Source organism: Lotus japonicus, chromosome 6 (genome assembly GCF_012489685.1).
Source record: "Lotus japonicus ecotype B-129 chromosome 6, LjGifu_v1.2".
In the NCBI taxonomy this organism is placed as follows: Eukaryota; Viridiplantae; Streptophyta; class Magnoliopsida; order Fabales; family Fabaceae; genus Lotus; species Lotus japonicus.
This window is the reverse complement of record NC_080046.1, coordinates 38,307,279-38,321,702: the sequence shown is the minus strand read 5'-3', so window position 1 is coordinate 38,321,702 and position 14,424 is coordinate 38,307,279. Positions and strand designations below refer to the sequence as shown.

At 42.8% G+C, this 14,424-nt stretch overlaps 1 protein-coding gene and 1 long non-coding RNA gene across 2 annotated transcripts in view; one reads left to right on the top strand and one right to left on the bottom strand.

The window, feature by feature from the left end:
• LOC130725267 (protein FAR-RED IMPAIRED RESPONSE 1-like) overlaps nt 1-11,882 on the bottom strand; it is a 35,925-nt gene extending 24,043 nt beyond the window's left edge. The window contains exon 1 of the mRNA XM_057576512.1: nt 11,675-11,882. Within this exon, the coding sequence (XP_057432495.1) occupies nt 11,675-11,882 (208 nt within the window). The remainder of the gene's footprint in view (nt 1-11,674) is intronic.
• A 370-nt stretch (nt 11,883-12,252) lies between these two features.
• On the top strand, nt 12,253-13,900 carry LOC130724059 (uncharacterized). The gene is made up of 2 exons (XR_009014420.1): nt 12,253-12,356; nt 13,549-13,900. It is a non-coding gene; the product is annotated as an uncharacterized LOC130724059 (long non-coding RNA).
• Nucleotides 13,901-14,424: the final 524 nt, after the last annotated feature.

Genomic DNA, 14,424 nt, shown 5'->3' with positions numbered 1-14,424 from the left:
GACGACTTGAGGAGGCTAAGGGAGCTTGGCTGGATGAACTTCCGGTGGTGCTGTGGTCGTACAACACCACTGTGCAATCTACTACAAGGGAAACCCCCTTTAGAATGATCTATGGGGTTGATGCCATGTTGCCGGTGGAGATTGACAATTTTACATGGCGGACTCAACCAGATTTTGAAGGGGAAAATCAGGCCAACATGGCGATGGAGCTGATCCTTTTGGCAGAAACGCGTGATGAGGCGCTCCATCAATAAAATAAAACGAAAATTCATGAAATTCGTGTCCAAAAATTCCAGGGATTCCCTGACGATCGGAATTTCCGATCGACATAAAGAATTACGGCGATCACTAAGTGGGACAAGCTTGATCCCCAAAGGGGCCTGCTAGAACCCTGAAGGTGGCGGCGATTCCACAAATGGCCTATGACGCCTGGGAATCACCCCCCGGAAAGTCTGATGTGATCGCTGGTCCCGTAAACGATGTGCTGGGTAAGTCTCGCCAGAATACGACGAGCACCGTTAACTAGGCAAAAGTCTTGGGACCCCCAAATGGCCATTGGGACCCAAGCGTTGTAAGCCCCGAGCGGGCAAAGCCCCGGGCGAAGCCCTCAAGAATGGAGGCCATTTATCCCTTTGTGGAAAATGTTTAAAGTCTTGGTGGAGAAATACCAAGCAACAAGTCCTAGTTAAAATTAATGCACAGAATCGTTAGGCGTAATTCAATCACATGACGCGTGGAAAATAGCGCAAGATATAAGGTCGGCGAATGAATAAGGTGGAAGGCGAGTGCTTGGTCACTCAGGATGTTGAGTATTTTATTACTCCGGCGTGCTGGGGCGTTAAACTAAGAATGCGGCGACCAAAAAATGTACGGCGAAAGCAATCCAACAAAATTTCAAAGGCGATATAAAATTGTGGCGAAAGGTTGCTTATATATAGGAATGACGGAAAAGTGCATTACAAGAGGGTGGTAAAGGCTAAGTAAAATTAAAATTACACTATTCATTATTTCTTTCTTCTTCTCCTGTTTCTTCTTCTTCTTCTTCAGTTGCCGTCCAGAGGTGTTGGTCAATCAGAGGAGGATCATCAGGGCCAACCAGTCCTTCTGCGGTGATCTCTTTCATTACTCCCATAGCGTTAAAATCAAGGTTCGGGAACAAATGTTGGGCCTGATCTTTGGCGAGGTAGAAGCCACGCTCGCGATGGTCATAGGCAATTTCAGTGGCTTGTTCCCTCGCCTCAGTGGCTTTGGCTTTCTCCGTCGCCAGCTCGTCCTCTAGCCCTTTGATCTTTGCCAGTTGGGAAGCAATCTCAGCATCTTTCGTGGCGAGGGCCTCAACATGAGCTTCGGTCGCTTTCTTGATCTCCTCGGACGTGGCCTGCATCACCGCCTCCATATCAGACTTCGCCAAGGCCAAGGCCAAGGCCTCAGCAGACTTTTTCTCTTGCTCCGCCAGCGCCTTCCTCACTAACTTCAGCTCAGCGCGCAATATGGCGAGCTCCGACTCCTTAGCAACCAGCACCTCGCCTCTGGCGATCAGGTCCTTCTCAGCTTGCTCTTTTTCCTTTTTGCAAGCTTGGAGACTAGCATCAAGATCATCCGCTTCTTCCTTCATCAGCGCCAGCTGATTCTCCAGTTCGCCGAGTTTAATCCCTGCCGTGCCAATCAACTTATCGGCATGGACTTTGTCTTTTCCTGCCTGCGTCGCCAGTTTGTCGAAGCGCTTTTCCCAAGCAGCGGCGGCTTCCTGATGCTGAGCACTCTCGGCCTTCAACCGCTCAGCTTCAACGGTGGCGGCGTTGAACTTCTCAAACGCATGGGCAAAAATACACCCAGCACGTAGAAGACAAGCAAGGGTTTCCTCCTTAGCTCCATCAATACCCCGGCTCAAAACTTCTTTCTCTATGGCTTCACGGTTGAGGCCGGAAAGCAAGAATTCTGAAGGTTCAATGGCGTTGGGAAGCATGTTGTAGTAGCTGGAGGAACCGTCCTCTTTTCTAGGAGCTTGCTCGATCTGGGTAGCGGCGGCATCAGAAGAAGGTCCCTCTTCGCGGCGAGGTGGAGAAGACGCGGAGCGCCCATCATCTGTTGGGGGCGGGCTAGGAGGTGCGTCCTGGCGAGGAGGAGACTGGGGGGATTCATTTTCTTTTCCTTTCTCCCCGGCGGGAGCATCAGACGACGCGGCAGCTGTTTTGGCATTAACGGTGGTGGGTTTCTCAACAGCTGAGGGTTGAGAGATGTTGGCGGTTGAGTCAACGGTTGGTGAGTGATCAGCAGAGGTAGTTGCAGCACCGGTAGAGGCGGCTGTAGCACCTACAGTAGTGGACTTGGCGGAAGCTGCGGAGGCCACGTCCGCGGTAGCAGATTTGGGGGCCGGGACGGTGTTTGTCTCGGTAGCTGCGGCGACGGAGGCTTTAGTGACATTTTTGCCTTTGGACGCAGTGGTGGTGTTGGGCTGGGCGCCGGGGTTGGAAGAGCCGGCGACGGAGGAGACTTTGGCCAATTTTCTTTTCTTGGGGGCTTTGGCGCCCTCAGCTTGGTTCTCGGCACCGCCCCGCTTTTTCACGTCGCCCTCAGCGTTGAACTTTGGGGAAAAGCGAGCCATTCTCCTCTCGCGGGCCTTCAGGAGCTCGGCGTTCGTGAAGTTCATATCTTCTGCAACAACAAAAAAAGATCAGTGACAACATAGGAGACGAGAAAGAAGATGTCGATAATAAAAGTAAGCTATGGACAACCTAAGTATTTGGGAGTTCTTGAGAGGCCAGCGCCCTCAAGGACTGTTGTGCAGTCAAGGATGGGAAGCGGGGCAAGGAGATTCAGAAAGGCTTTGTCGTTGGTGGACAAAGATTCCTCTGAAGGATCGGTAATCCCATTGGGCTTCTCCGTCCAGTAAAGAGGGAAAAGGGCGGTCCCGTCCCTAAGGGTGAATGCTTCTGGGTAGGCAGGGTGAACCGCCACACGAAAGTACTTCCGCGCGAAGGAGGACTTCGCGTTACTTTTGTGGGGATGCAAGCACTTCCGGCCGGCCCGGGCCTTCAGGGAAATCCATCCTCTGTTTTTGATGGACTTAGGGTCAACATCGTAGAGGTAGAAGAAACTGGTGGGGGATGGGGCGATGCCAACCGCGGCGCATAAGATTTCAAAGCACCGAATGAAGGCCTAGGCGTTGGGGTGAAGTTGGCAGGGAGCCGCGTTGATGTCGCGGAGGACGGTTTGGACAAAGGGCGAGAAAGGAAGCCTGATTCCAAGCTCGCTAAACATGTATTCGTACGCAAAGAAAAAGTGGGATCTCTTTACGTCGCCGTTTAGCTTATGAAGCCAGGGGCGATCCTCAGAACTGCAGATCCAGATCCTGAGTTTGGCGTTAAACTCATCGTCATTAGACAAACCACCTAGGGAGCTCACGAATTGCACAATGAGATCGCTATCCTGGAAAATGGAAGGATGGTCTATAGCCTCGTGGGTGGGGGCTCTTTGGACTGGAAGGGGCAGAGTGGCAAAGGTTTTTAGTCGGTAAGGAGGGATCTCTGGGACCTCTAAACGGAGGCCGCCGGCGGCGGTGGAGTCAGGGTTGCTTCCGGAGGAGGAAGAGGAGTGATTAGGGGAGGTAGGATTTGAAGCCATTTTTAGAAGACAGCGAAATGAAAGAAAGGAAAAGATGAGTATGTATATGATGCAAAGATAAGGGCAGTGGGACTCACCGGAGTAAGATGTGAAGAGTGGGTAGCGGAAAGGGTGATAAGCAACGGCTCCGGAACCGAAGTTGGCAGAGCGGGTTTGGTAAGCGATTAAAGAGGTGAAGAGAGGTTTCGGAAAGGGATGATTGTAGGGTAGGAGGGTTTTTATAGGGAAAGGGGGGAGGCTGGAAGAGTGACGCGTGTTGGACGCGTGTGGAAGGTTGGAAGTCATGATGGTTTTCTTGGGGAAGTGGGTTGCGTGTAATGGGGAGTTATTGCGCATGATGGGATGTAATGGGGAGTTACTGCGCATGATGGGACAGTTATGAAAAGTGAAATTACGGTTCCGAAGAAAGAGGGAAATTGATATAATTGACGCATCACGTGGGGCAATGGGGGATTTGAAAGGTTTTTGAAAGAGGGGAAAGCGCGAAAGGCCTCGCCACTGTAAAAACCAAACACCACACCATCGCCTGACAGGTGACACCAGCAGCAAAGTTTAGTCGCTCGCCGGGAATACTGTCAGTCAATGATTGGATGATCAGCACGTGACCAATGCCTGCCACCTTTCCCGCCGGCGAACGATCATACACCTGCTCCAACTAACCGCCAGCACGAAGTAATCGCTCTCGCCACTTGTGGACTTGCCGGCTCGGGTTGCTCGCCAAGTCAGTGGACTGGGTGACTGAAGATGCTAGTTTCCTTTTGCTCACGCCATGTTGGCAATGTATTTTGTTTCTCTTTTCTCAAGCCATGTTGGCAGCTTAGATCCCAGTGTACTATAGGACACATGTAAAGGCATTTAAAAGACACACTTAGCTCTCATACTTCGAGCTCGGTGTCTTGTGGACTAGTGGACTGGGCGAGCCCCTAGAGGGGCAACGCCCAGCGTGTAGCCCGCCCCGAGGCGGGGCCCTGGCCTTAAGTTGGGCCTTGGTCTCGGAGGCCCAATTGGCCCAATAGGTAGTGCCCAAACTCTATAAATAGGAGGGAGTTACCAATTGTAAGGGACTTTTGCTCATTTTATGAAATTACACATGAAATTCAGCATTCTCTCTCATTCCTATTCTCTCTCTAGCACAATTCTCCACTCTCTAGGTACTATCCCTATCTTCAATGTTCATTCCTAGAACATCTATGATTTATTATTATGGTAGTTGTTAATAATAAAACCCTAAAAAGTATAAATTATTATTTAATAATGCAAACATCAATACGTGAAATACAGGAGTTCATGATATGGATTACTTTTTTTTTATTCATAGGAAAATATGAAATGGATTACTAATTAAAGATGAAGCAAGAATGATAAAAAAAACCATGGAAAAATAAAGCTTGAAGAATAAAAAGACAAAATACAGCAGCATATATGTATCAGTTTTCATCGCATCTTGGAATGGAAAACTTTTTGATGGCCCCATATGCCTTTTTTCCATTCCACTTGTTATCATGTCTGATCCAAACGGACGGAACACACTGTTTTTCCCTCAACTTTCTTCCCTTTAACATCCTTCTTGTCAAGTTCTTTAGAAACAAACAGATCATTAGAAACAAACAGATCATTAAAGACTTTTGAAATTCCTCACAATTCATCCCTGCATGCCAAGGAACCATACACTGAGCACAGAACAGCCTGTGGCAAGAATGGCACTCAGCACTGGTCACAACTTCACCCCATCATCCACCATCACAACTGAGCAATTCTTAAAGGGGCAATAATTCTTTTGCAACCCAGCAATCAAAGACTCACACCTCACTGATTCCCATCTAACAACAACTTGTTCAGGCAAAATCGGGTTCAAATGTTTCGGCTCCATTTCCTCAGCGCAATTAGGTTTGGACAATTCACCTTGAGATTATTTTGCTGAATCTGAGCAGCGACATGCTTGGAAATGCAATCAGAGCAAAAGGGGTGTTTGCACTTGCTCCCTCTGAACATTTCAGAATCTTTCTTATAATCCAAGATTATATAAGCAACGGTTGTTCAAATTTACGCCGCCGTTGCTGTTGTTTTCTTCCGCCTTAATTTTTAAAGACTGTTAATTAATTAAAATCTGATTTAAATAGTTTTTAACTTCCCTATTAACTATTTATGAAAAAAAAAACCAAAACTAGTACTTATAAGGAGGAATAATTATTGATGTAAAACTTTGGGATGGTGGTGAGAAGCAGCAAACAAAAAGATGAAATGTCACCTGAAAATAAGGAAAGCCTCAGCCATAAAAACCACCAACTTATCAACTACTACCACCACATACCATAATTTCCCTGTTCTGCTACTCAGATTCTATTTCCCCTCTTCCATTTTGTTAAGATTTTCTATTGATGTCTCTTTCTTCCATCTCATCCTTGCCTCTCCCTTGTAACACCCCGATTTCGGTGGCGTCACTTTAGTAACCAAAAGTAAACTTAATGCGGAAAAACGTGAATATTTTTTCAACCTCCTGATAATAACTAAGACGAGACTGAATTAAATAAAACCCAACAATAACAAAATCAGAACTAATATATAATACATAAACAGCCCCCGCTGTAGTACTAACCTCGTCACGAGTAAACCTCCAGTGACGGAAAGAAAAGTGTAGCGCCCGAAGGCAATATGTACAGACTGAAAATAAAGGTGAAGTGTCCGCAACACCATCCCTCAAAACTGAAAATCAGCTGGCCCATCGGCCTGAAGCAAGACCTCCTAAGTCCAACCAACTCTCTGTGATTCCTGTTAAGAAACCACACAAAAGCTATAGGTGGGAAGCTACCCTGTCCCAAAAGAAACAGATGATGTTCAGAGCTAAGACTCTACTCCTACACTAATCCCATCTTGAGGAGCTCACACCAGCACCAGAACCTACATGCTAGCATGATCGTCGTCCGAATTCGAAATCCAGAACGACCAAGTCTATCAACCCTATCCGTCCTCCCCTCGCTCCTGCAACGCTCTCCGATGCTGGACTCACGGGCTTAGGGCCCGAACCCTGATCATCAATGATCGCAACGGAGGGTGCACTAGACCCTGCCGAAGGCACTCCCACTGGAATCTCCTCTGAGGGATCCTCCTCCTCTGAAGATGACGGTGGCGGCGGTGCTCCTCCAAGACCTGGTCCACAGTGAACGCCCGGTGGCAAGTTGAAGCTGATAGAGCATCGCCTCAACACTCCTGACCTCAAGAGTCCTCCACTATCCACGTGGTCCTCCATGATACGCCCCGAATACGTCGCTCGGTGGCTCGCGGGGTCAACCACCCACGACCCGGGGTCGTCCTGGTCGATCATCTCGTACCTAATCCCCCCCGAAGGGTGGACCATTGCGAACCAATCCGCAATGTTCATCTGACAAAAGGCGTTGTCCGCCAAAACACACACAGAAGACGCGAGGGTCAACTCTAAAGAACTATGTAGATAATAAATCCAATAGGTACAAATAATAGATAGCCACTTAGGCTTATAGCTAAAGATATCATTCCTAGGGTTGCATGTTCCACAATAACATGAACGCAATAATAACACTTAGCATGTTACAAGTAAGATAATCAAATAGCAATCACACTCAACAACTAAATTAGTATGCATGTTGCATGATATGTATGCAGGTTAACCCAGTCAACCAATATGCAATCCGGAACGGATGGACATCAACGGATCAGCCCTTCACCAGCCACGGTGGTGCCATTTCGGCCCGCGTGCCTCTTACTCCAACAACAACGGTAGTCAGATCAGCCGTAACCCGTAGGTCTGCCATTTCGGTCTGCTACAAGAGACGTCTACAGACGCTCTATCACGGAAATCCGGGTCTTATGACCATTTTGGAATCCGACGAGGTCCAGAGTACGTCCTGTGTTAATACCTCATTAATGTTGCATGTATGCAAAATGATTAGTCAAACAACGTCTCCGTCCTCACTCGACACGTCGCCACGTGTTCTAGGGAAGTTAAAGTCTCTAAAAGCTTACCCTAAGGTAAAGTCGATTCTGCGACAAAAGACACACTTCACAACACACATCGCTGCTCCAACAGCACAAGAGTATCACATACTCGGGAACTAACGGTTCCCCGGACTTATCCCCAGGATAGCCCAACAACATCGCTGCTCCAACAGCACAACAACCAACGCTGCTCCAACAGCACAACAACCAACGCTGCTCCAACAGCACAACAACCAACGCTGCTCCAACAGCACAACAACAACAGACTCAACACTTGGATCCGACGACACTTCTCGTTTTCCAAACTATGATTTTCATCCAAAGCCTCCTTTCGAGATTATTACCCTTACTTAAAGATTTAGAGGTTGTTTAATGTCTTATGAATTTTCTTTTCAAAATAATATCCTTTTTAGTCTTATCGCAATTCCTATAAGTTCTCGGGATCTTCGAATCCCCAAATGACTCCAGAGAATGTCTCGATCCATAAACCCTATACAAGGCCCGAACCTCGTTCGTCCTATCAAACTTTCTCAAAACTCTCAAAATAAAATCGGCATGACCTGCCCGCTATTCTCACCATTCAGAATCTCAGATTTTCAGTGTAAAGCATATTTAAATCATCACAATCAACAACATGTCATATATCAATAAATCGCATCATAAACACTTAGCACTTAGCATATAAAGCATGCACCACACATCCTAGATTACCCACATAGCACATAGCATGTAAGTCAATCTTCAAAAACATTCAGTAGATGAATCATCTACATTGTCAGCCGAAGCCTCAGAAAACATTTTCAATCACACACAATCTCAGTGCATAAACAGTAAACAATGTCGAAATATCGACCCTAAGCATTAACTAGAGATTCAGTGAGAAGCCCTCACCTGAAGGTTCTCCAGCAAAAACTTCAAACTCTTCTTCACAAGCAAGGTGTTGATCCTCAGGAAATTCCTCAAAATCACCTTTAGAACAAAACCACAAAAATCAATCAGAATCTATCGGAAACTAAGCTATCGATACTTACTAAGGTTACTCGAAGTAATCTATACTCTAAGGTACGATAATCTAGCGCGAAAAGACAAGTTTTCGGAAAAGGAAATTTCCTCCTCCCCCCTTATAGCTCTCGGCCACTATAGGTAATTGTAGGGTTCGATTTTTCTTCGATCAAACTTGGTTCCTATGCTTTCATAAGCCGTAACTAAGGGTATTCTGAACTCGGAAAAATTATCGGATCAAAAACTGTCGCAGGGGTATTTTGGTCATGATTTTTAACTTAGGATTTTCAAAACTGAAATCCCAAAAATAAAATTTTGCAGGGACGTCACCAACGACGTTTATGACAACTAATCCTACTAGCACTAAGCTAAGGCGATAGTTTACAGCCTAAAGATTGGAACTTTACTCAAAAACTACATAAAATGGGTATTTTAGGTTCAAATTGATTCCGGCGGAATTCCGGCGACATAACGGAAAATCTAATCCGGCAGAAGTGATCTTGGGCATACATAGAAGAGGTTTAGAATCAGAAATGAAAGATTCAGGATAGTTTTGCAAAAACCCATAAACTATCCGCTCAGAAAACTCTACAGAAAAGCTATGGAAAAAGCGATCGGAGGTAAGGATTAGCGACTATACCTCGAAACCTTGAAGTAGCAACTGATTGATCGACGATCAAGCAAACGATGAAGAAAAACTCTTCTTCCTTCTTCCTTGTTCTTGGCCGCGGTTTAGAGGAGAGAAAATGGAGGAAAATTGTGTTTTTTCTTCCTTTATTTGCTATATATAGAAGGTGGAAATTCGCGGGAAAATGAAAGTTTCGCGAATCCGATTTTTCCGGCGTCATTCTCCATGAATTTTAAGATAGGTTTTGGCAAAGGAATTCCTAAGCTAAGAAGATGTCTCCTTGTATTTTTGGCAACTAATGCAAAGTCGGTGCAAAGTCGGTGTAAAACTATTTTACCCGATAAGTTGCTTTTTGCATCGAATGTCGGAATGGAAAACTTCCTTCGGAAGAAAGATTGAAATCATCAAGAGAAATAGGTGTACGCGTGTAGAATATCCATTTGAAGCTCTGAATAGATAAAGTCTTCATTGTCGAGAAATTCTAGGGTTTTGAAATACCAGGGTTTCGGTTTCGGCAAACTTCCGATGATTGGAATCGGACGTTCGTAGATCCTAGAGTTTCGCCTCGAAATGATTGTGATATATGGAAAAAGAGAAGTTCTAACATTTCTCTGAAGATTTTTGGAATTAACTGCCAGCGTGCCTAAAAGTGAAAATTAGCTATATACTAGGGTTTCTGACCTAGGTTTAAGCGTATAACGATCGTGCTATAACTTTTATCGACTTCGATACGATCCTTTGACTTTTCCTGAACTTCCTCCTTCATAAATTTATTTCATTTAATAAACTTTCGTTCAGGTTTCCCTTCACATTACATCAACCCTAATCGTGAATAAGAAGTTTATTCACTTAGCATGAACTTAAAAACTCGGGCCTTACATCCCTCACCTGATTACTTGCTATCTCTTTCTAGATAGACAAATCATGAGATATATATAGGTGTCTAATTAACAAGTCTTTTTTATGCTACAGCTTATCAGTGCCTAATAATGCCTATTGCCAATTTGAAATATACACCAAGACATTTATACAAACTACATTTTCTTTTCATTTACATGACATAAGATGTGTAGCATAATTGGAAATTCATACCCTATATGAAACTTGAAATCTCATTAAGTACCAAATTAGCCATGGTCATACATGACAATTATATAACAAATGCATACACACCAACTGACCTACCATACATGTCAAGAATTTGTGTATGAAAACACAAAAATAAATATCTTATCCTAGAGATTGATAATTGCAAATCTTTCATTTCTGACCATATTGATTATCAAACAAAAATTCAGTTATGTATGTCAAGAGTTCCAAGCTAACTGTGAAATCTTATGTGGATTTATGTTTATCACATATATGTCCATGCTTCCAATCCTTGCCACATTTGTAACAGAAGTTGCATCCACACTAAGAGTAAATGGAGGAAACAAGCATAATCAGTTAATCACTCATACTTCCATTACATTTTTACCATTTATTGATGAAATGCATCAATTGAAAGACAAGAGATAGAAAAAAAAATGATTAATGATCAGTAAGATTAAAGGTCACAAGCGCCTGCATTTCATGTGTTCACATCCACTAGTTCTTTGGACACAGAAGCTGCATTTGGGACACTTTTGCCACCTTCTTCTTTTAGCCAATTTCAGAAACTTCCTCTCTGAATCTTCATCATCTTTTTCCCTTATGAGCAGATGAAATATAAGAGGAAAAAATATAAGAGGAAAATGAGATGATTTTTGAGTTGTTTGGATTGAGTGAAAAAGAATGGAGTATGAAAGGAAAAGTGAGAGTGGAGTATACATGATTATTATATTAGTCTTCTTTATATAATTTTCTTTTAATAAAAACGTCACAATATTAATTAATATATTTTTAAATAATAAATTTAAATTGCAATCATATGATAATTAATATTTATCTTCCAAATTATATTTAGAATTTTATTATAATAATATATATTTTATCTATGATTTATTATTATGGTAGTTGTTAATAATAAAACCCTAAAAAGTAAATTATTATTTAATAATGCAAACATCAATACGTGAAATACAGGAGTTCATGATATGGATTACTTTTTTTTTATTCATCGGAAAATATGAAATGGATTACTAATTAAAGATGAAGCAAGAATGATAAAAAAAACCATGGAAAAATAAAGCTTGAAGAATAAAAAGACAAAATACAGCAGCATGTGTCGGTTTTCATCGCATCTTGGAATGGAAAACTTTTTGATGGCCCCATATGCCTTTTTTCCATTCCACTTGTTATCATGTCTGATCCAAACGGACGGAACACACTGTTTTTCCCTCAACTTTCTTCCCTTTAACATCCTTCTTGTCAAGTTCTTTAGAAACAAACAGATCATTAGAAACAAACAGATCATTAAAGACTTTTGAAATTCCTCACAATTCATCCCTGCATGCCAAGGAACCATACACTGAGCACAGAACAGCCTGTGGCAAGAATGGCACTCAGCACTGGTCACAATTTCATTTTCACCCCCATCATCCACCATCACAACTGAGCAATTCTTAAAGGGGCAATAATTCTTTTGCAACCCAGCAATCAAAGACTCACACCTCACTGATTCCCATCTAACAACAACTTGTTCAGGCAAAATCGGGTTCAAATGTTTCGGCTCCATTTCCTCAGCGCAATTAGGGTTTGGACAATTCACCTTGAGATTATTTTGCTGAATCTGAGCAGCGACATGCTTGGAAATGCAATCAGAGCAAAAGGGGTGTTTGCACTTGCTCCCTCTGAACATTTCAGAATCTTTCTTATAATCCAAGATTATATAAGCAACGGTTGTTCAAATTTACGCCGCCGTTGCTGTTGTTTTCTTCCGCCTTAATTTTTAAAGACTGTTAATTAATTAAAATCTGATTTAAATAGTTTTTAACTTCCCTATTAACTATTTATGAAAAAAAAACTTCCCTATTAACTAACCCTAATTAACTGAGAATTCAAAATAAAAAACCTAATTAATTGAGAAAAAGATAATTACTCTCACACACAGAATTATAAACAAACTAGACTCACTCACTCAGAATCAAAACACGAATAACGAAGTTGGAGTTGCTGTGTGGAACTTCGTCGTCCCTTACGAACAAGCAAGGTAGGACTAATTTCTGGTTTTACTTCCTGACTGTGCGTGGTTGTTGTTTGTGGAAAATGGGTAATGGGTTTACGTTGTTGGGTTTTGGCGTTGTTGATAGGGTTCCTTTTTGGAATGGGTTTAATCGATTGAGTTTTGGTGGTTTTGGGTAAGGCCCGTAAGGGTTTACCGTTGACGGGTTATTGTATTTTGGGTTTTAGGGATTATTGTTCTGGGTTTTGGGGATTATAGTTCTGGGTTTTGATTTATGCTTGATTGAATTCGGTTTTTACTAGATGTATGTTAATAATTCAGTCTTTATGCATTTATTAAATACCATACACAGTCTTCGTTGCTAATAAAATACTACCCAAATCATTATGTAGATCCCTTCAGTGTAGGTAGTAGTAGTATACACTTACATCTATATCTGCATCCCTTTCTTAAGACAGCAAGGAAATCAAAGCCATTTGAGTTTTTTCGGCTTACTAGTTTTGGTGTCATTGCTGCCTTGGTGAAGGCTAATTACCAGGAAATTATAGTTTTCGTTCTATGAACCGAGATAATTCCACTCTGCCTGCACAATCTGGAAATCGGCAGCGTGTTGTCAAAAACAGTTTCAACATTTATAATTCAAAGATTTATGCAACACTAAGTTGGTCAAGTTTTGGACAAAATGGTGGCAATTCTTGTTGAGCAACCTAAACCTCCGCTAGAGGTTGCTCTCTGTCTTTTGAAGTATATTATCCGTTATCTTCTTATGTCAAATTGTAAGATGTCTTCCTGAAATTTTCAGAGATGGTAGGATTCAATCATATGACAGTACCTGAAAGTTAAGATATTGGTTAGTTGCTGGGTTTGAGATAAAAAATCAATTGGTTAGTTGCTGGGTTTGAGATAAAAAATAACTTGATTTACCAAATTGAAGCTGAGCTAGTTCTTTTACGCAAAAATAGAGATTATAGATTAGATAGAGACCTTTACCTATATCTCCTAAAGCGAGTACAAACCAAACTCCATTGATATTTGGTGTTAAGAAATTTAATGAGATATGTATTTGGTTTAAAACAAAATTGGGCGGAGCAGCATGTTAAATACTCCATGCATTGTTAACTAACAACTCTTGGCTTAACTTCCTTTGTATGCATGCAAATCTGAAACAAAACGTTTGCTAAGTGATGTTAACTTCTAACACAATTTGATTGACAAACAGGTGAAATGATGAAGCAAGGGATTCGACGGCTGATTCAGGCTGTGAGGCCTTTTGCAAGCCTTTGTCCACGAAACTCCAAGGAGACAACACCTGAAATACCAAAGGGTGTAAAGCTAGATAGACAAAGGGTTGGCAGTTTATGCATCAGCTTTGCATTTGGCGTCGGAGTCGGATTTGGCGCTGACAGCATTGCCACAGGGGCTCACTGGAGCTCTGGCGTTGACCCAACTGACGGCAGGGACGACAACCAGCAATAAACCATAGTCCAAGGACTAACTCCCATCTCTTATATAATAATAATTAAAAAATTCAGTTCTTATGGGGAGTAATGATTCATACACACCTTACTTTTTCTCTCATCTCATTTTTATATTTTTTTTTCTATCTCCAAGTATTTCCTCTCACTTCACATATCATCATCTTTCTTCCTATTCCTTCAAGGCGGAGGTGCAGAAGAATGGTAAAAAAACATTATACCTCCTTATGAACTACCTGTCGTCCTAATAAATAAAGTCGTCATCGCATATGTCGTCATCGCTTTCCAGTTTCCACAGTTGCGAACCTTCCAATATCTCTGATGCATGAATGAACAAAAAAATTCAAACCATGAAATTGCACACTCACTCTATTTTCCTTCACTCTCTGAATAGCAAACAGAGCACCCTCATCTCCATGGAAAACCCCCAATTCCATTCCCACCTCCACCGACCACCACCCACGTGGTGGTGGCCGTATCGTACCCAGGCCGAGGCCACGCGAACCCCATGATGAACCTTTCCATACTACCCATCTCCAAAAACCCCCCAACATCCTCATAACCTTCGTCGTTACCGACGAATTGCTCACCCTCATCACCTCCGACGACAAGCCTAAACC